The sequence below is a fragment of the Arachis stenosperma genome, chromosome 9, assembly GCF_014773155.1.
Source record: "Arachis stenosperma cultivar V10309 chromosome 9, arast.V10309.gnm1.PFL2, whole genome shotgun sequence".
Lineage (NCBI taxonomy): Eukaryota > Viridiplantae > Streptophyta > Magnoliopsida > Fabales > Fabaceae > Arachis > Arachis stenosperma.
Genome location: NC_080385.1, coordinates 4,389,051 through 4,394,234, shown reverse-complemented (window position 1 = coordinate 4,394,234; position 5,184 = coordinate 4,389,051). Strand labels below are relative to the sequence as shown.

Below are 5,184 nucleotides of genomic sequence, written 5' to 3'. Positions count from 1 at the left end.
TGAGATCAATAGCTAAAATTATTAAAATATCAGTATTCTAGAAATACTTAAAATTTTTTTGAAAATTTAATTATATATTATTACATTGATTAAAAATATATATATATGAATTAATTATTTACTATTTTTAAAATTATAAAAATACAAAGATACAGACAATACATAATATTGAAAAAAAAAAAGGCCAAATCCTTTACTAGATGTAAATAATTTGGTACATTAAAGAAAGACATCATTCAAGAGAGAGAAAGAAAAAAAAAAGAATGTACATTAGCAAACTTTGTTCTATCCTTGAGTTTGTAAATTATAAGCACAAGGTTGGAAAAACAAATTCCAAGGTAAATAGTAGTACTAACAAACATCACTTTAGGCTTTAGACTTTTTGATCCTCTCTCAGATATTCCCTTTTTCTTTAGATTCTGAAACTGACATATATAGGGCATATTAACCAACCAACCAACCAACCAAAACCATGTCAAAAATTCCATGATTCTTGACCTTGAAAATTGGATGGCCTATGCATTCTAACACCACTTATGCTGTTCCTTGCTGCCATCATTTCATTGAGTGAAAGCCTCTTCTTTGGCTCAGGCCTTTGCTTTGGAGCACTATGACACCTTAATTTTGCATTAAAAGATTGAGTATTTGACATGTAATTTGGAAATTTTGAATAAGGCCTAAAAAATGTGTCCCCTCCACACACACTTTTAGCCGGCGTGGCCGGGGCAACTTTAGGATGCGCGTAGTTTGCGAATCTAGGAGTGTTGTGTGCCGTTGAATACCTACATTCGTCGGCACTCAAGTACCAATCGAAATCTTGAAGGTGCCGGCAATCTGGGACCGAGATTCGGCCGGGAAGAGGGGATGAGACAGCGTGGTATGGCGGATCTTCGCCACATTCGGACATTGTAGAGGTGTAACGCCTTGACCTTGATGATCTAGTCTTGTAAGTGTCAATTTCAACAATTTTTGGAGACTCATCAAATCCATTCAATGATGCTTCATATGATGTAGGTATCATCCTTTTGCTGTGGAATTCACTCCTTGTTTCATCAAATCGTTCCTAGTACAAAAAAATAAACATTGTCTTAAATTAGAATTAACTACAATAGTCAGTTTAAATTTAAGGTGAAAACTTAGGTGCAGTCGACTTCACGTGAAGTTGATAACTGAGAATCGTTAGACGATTTAATTGATTTGACTAAATTTTTATCTAACGACTCTCGACTGTCAACTATACGTGAAGTTGACTACACTTGAGTTTTCACCTAGTTGCATTTGGTTTGCATTTTTATATTCAGTTTCTTAAAATTTGTGAAGGAAAAAAAAAACAAACGATAAAGATAAAAAAACAGAATTTTATTATTTTTGTTATTTTCTTCTCTCACAAAATTTTAAAAATAAAAACACTAAAAATAAATCATCTTATTTTGAATCCAAAACAACCTATAATCAAAAGCTATCTAGAATTAAAAGCTTTTACCAGAGATTTTCTTGCAAGAACTTCAGGGAGGAACCTATTGTCCTTGCTCATGGAACGGCGGGCGCGCTGCGACCGGACGGCGGCCTGAGCTCGAATTAGAGCCTGCATACTGTGAAGAGTTGCGGCAGCCCTCTTTCTAACTAGAAAACCTCTAACAAGAGCTTGTATCTTAACCAATCCTTTCAGTGCTCTAAGAGCCTTCCTTGCCTGAAAAAAAAAAATGAAAAATCTTGGATTGAATGTTGCTACTAGAACATCCTATAATTATACAATATGCATTGATCAATAAAAAAATTTGAAAATTATGAAATTATCATTATCATTACAAAAAAGTGCACCAAACTTGTTTAAAACAGAAAATGGAGGATTTGGATGCTAACGAGGCAAGTCAAAGGAAAAGTGCATATGCTAGTTTCAATGAAGAAAAAGAAAAAGGACATTTGAGAGAAGAGTCACTGTTTCATTAAGAATCTAAAACCAACTTTCTCACCTTTTTAGAGAGAGGGGGACAAAAGAGTAGGAACCAAGCAATTAACTTCACTTATACCAACAAAAACAAAAGATGTGTTTTTTATAGAAAAGATCACAAAAACAATGGAAATACACAAAAAAACAGACATACCCATTTGTGAAAACAAGCAATAAAACATCAACACCAAATCAAAATTTGATTTTTAAACATACCCAAATGAGAAAACAAGCAACAACACATTACCATCAAATCAAACTTTGATTTTGAAAGAAGATAAAGTGACATACCAAATAGCCTCTGAAGAAAGTTTGGATTTTTACAGCAGCCCACTTGTCTCTGCTGCCACTGAACAATGTGCCTCTCCCTTGGCTTGTCAGCCTAACAACTGCCACCGCCGCCTGCGCAGCTGCCACGGCGGCATCTGCAGCCGCGGCAGTGGCAGCTGCCACAGCAATTGCATGCTTGTTCTGCTCACTCTCAGTGTCAGCAATATAGGATCTAATCCAAGCACCATCAGAAGAAGAAGAATCCAAAGCTGCACCATTGGAAGGAGCAACAATGTTTCTATTATTATTACTATTATTATCCTTCTCTACTTGCTTAGCAAAACTCCATCTTTTCTTCTCTTTCTTGTCATAAGAAGAAGAAAAAGAAGAAGCTATTGTTGCTAATGACCCTGAATTTTCAATGTGGTGTTGATCCTTATTACTATTCTCTTTATTCTCCTTTTTCATTCCTAATAGCCCCTTCAACCACCTTGTAGCTTTTCCCATAATAACAACTTCTCCTTCTTCAACACTATCACCAGAACTAGAAAGTGGAAGAGAGAGTGTTAAAGTGGGTTTCTCAAATGTAGCAACCAAATCCAAATGGATCCAAATGTGAAGGTTTGAAAATGAGAGGGAGGGGTGTGAATATTGATGATGATGCAAGCAAGCACAAAGGGATTGTAGAGGGAATAGATTAATAATAAACGGTAAATGGGGTGAAGAAGGAAGAAAAAAAAAAATTAAAAATTTTGGATAAAGATTGGAACTTTTTTTGAAAATTAACTTCTGACAGCACCTCGTGAAGAACTGCATTAGAAGACAAAAAGAGGGTCACAGAAAGTTAGCAGAGAGAGCCTCAAATGAGAAAAAAAATAAATTAAGTTAAATTAAAACAATTGTTTTTAAAAAAATAAATTAAAACAACCCCATTAAAATAGTTGCAAAATTTTTCAAAATCTAACCTCAGGAGTAAAGAGACAATAATTAACAGACAAAGCATAACGATGAAAAATCACATTGAAAAAAATATGGTAATAACAATAGGCCACAAAAATCATGGGGAGACCAAAACTGCAAAACACAAAAACAGGAACTCTTATTTTTTTTTTTCATTTAAATTCAAAAAAGAAAAAGAGCGCCGAACCATCCTTCCACTCACTCAACTAAAATAAAGAAATCACTGCAAATTCTTGTAAATTTCTTCCCTTATAAACTGCAAAACTTTCTTGAGTTTCTTCTTTTTTTTTTTCTTTATCTTTCTCTTTCTGGAGCAACGTGTACACTACATACATATGAAAGATTATATGATACTCACTGACAAAGTCATTTCTGATTCAAAACCTTCAATGAGTATGAACTATAATAAAAAGGTTATTGCTATGGTGCCTAAAAGTGTTTGCCTAACTTACTAAAAAGGGTTAAAAATTAATATTTAATTTTAAAAGTATAAAAGTAAATCATTATTAAATATTCAAAAGTTGCCATAAGAAGTAAGGCAAAAGTTAGACATCAAGTTATAGGTACCATAGAATTTACCTAATAAAAATGGCTGTTGTTTCAAGAATATCAATATGTTAATTGAAATTAAGAGTTAAAATAACTGAAATATCAGTGTTTTAGAATATAAATCTCTCTTTGAATTTTTATATCATTTATTCATAGAAGAAATTCTTCATTTATTTAAAATAACATGTTTAACCTAAAATACGTAGTACCCACTTTAAAGTTCAATTCTTTTTTGGTTATTTGCGGGATTTTTCATCTCAACAGGTTAAACACTAATTCGTTGTGGATTGTAATTCTATTTAAGGGTTTGTCACTAGTTAATGAATTGCTGCATGCATAAGACAAGATTCGAACTCCCAAATACTTATTTAACCACGACCAACCCAACTTAGTTCTAAAGTTCAAACTTTAATAAAGGCTAAAATTAGGGGTGAAATAGACTTTGCTTTTAACAGACTTGACCTGTCATGTAGTTAATTGGCTTGGACTTGGCCTGTAGTCTGTTATAAGCTGTTTTTAAAGTACTAAATCTAGACCTGGCCTGTTATTCAGTCTGGTCTGACCTATAACTGTAAAAAGGCTTGATAATTTTTTTTATAAAAATAAAAATATTATTTTAAAAAATTATTTTTTAATAAAAATATTTGTATGTAAAATATCGTATTTAATATTTATAAAATTTTTAAATTTTTAAAGTATTTAAAATATATAAAAGTATTTATAATAAAATATAATAAATTTAAAATATCTAATAAATGTGTTAATAATTAAATTAATTTACATATTTAATTATGTTTTAACAGGCCAGTAAAACTAATTAGTGAGCCTGAACTTAGCCTATTAACATATTAAGACTTTTATAAAAATCTAAATTTGTGCCTATTTTATAACAGATCATACCAAATCAGACTAAATACAAATTAAATTGCAAACTCCTAACAGATCGCTTGGCCTATTTCCATGGCTAGCTAAAACTTGAAGATCACATTGGACCTGTACTAACATGCATTAAAAAGGGACTAGACTATAATAAAAATGCACACTTTGTAATCTTCTTCTTTGTCCCATCTAAATATAACATATAAACAACATAGATTATAAGACATATATTCACAAATTAACACATAAATATCCGTCCTTCATTTTTTTTTCTTCTTTATCTTTTTATTATTATTGTAACAAATAGTAGTGGTTCCAGAAACAACTTTCTCGCTGACCATGATGATGATGATGATTCCACTGAGCTTCTTTTTCTATTTTTACTTACCCTTTTGCTGCTGCAACCACAGTTCCTTATTATTAATATTCTGCTGCTGCAAAACCTGAAACACTATTAGTATGTGTTAGTAGTATCCATTTGTCAAAAGGGTCTTTGATTTCTAAGTGGAATGGTCAATGGTGCTATATATTGCCATCATTTTATTGAACCTAATTATGAGCAATAAATTCAGGGT

At 31.9% G+C, this 5,184-nt stretch overlaps 1 protein-coding gene across 1 annotated transcript; it reads right to left on the bottom strand.

Annotated features, from left to right (window-relative positions):
• Positions 1–281: 281 nt before the first annotated feature.
• LOC130948434 (protein IQ-domain 26-like) lies at positions 282–2,945 on the bottom strand. Its single transcript, XM_057877158.1, has 3 exons — positions 2,243–2,945; positions 1,484–1,690; positions 282–1,063 (listed from the first exon to the last, which is right to left on the bottom strand). The coding sequence occupies exons 1-3, from the start codon at positions 2,726–2,728 to the stop codon at positions 476–478; spliced, it is 1,281 nt and encodes a 426-aa protein (XP_057733141.1). The 5' UTR covers positions 2,729–2,945; the 3' UTR covers positions 282–475.
• Between the last annotated feature and the right edge of the window lie 2,239 nt (positions 2,946–5,184).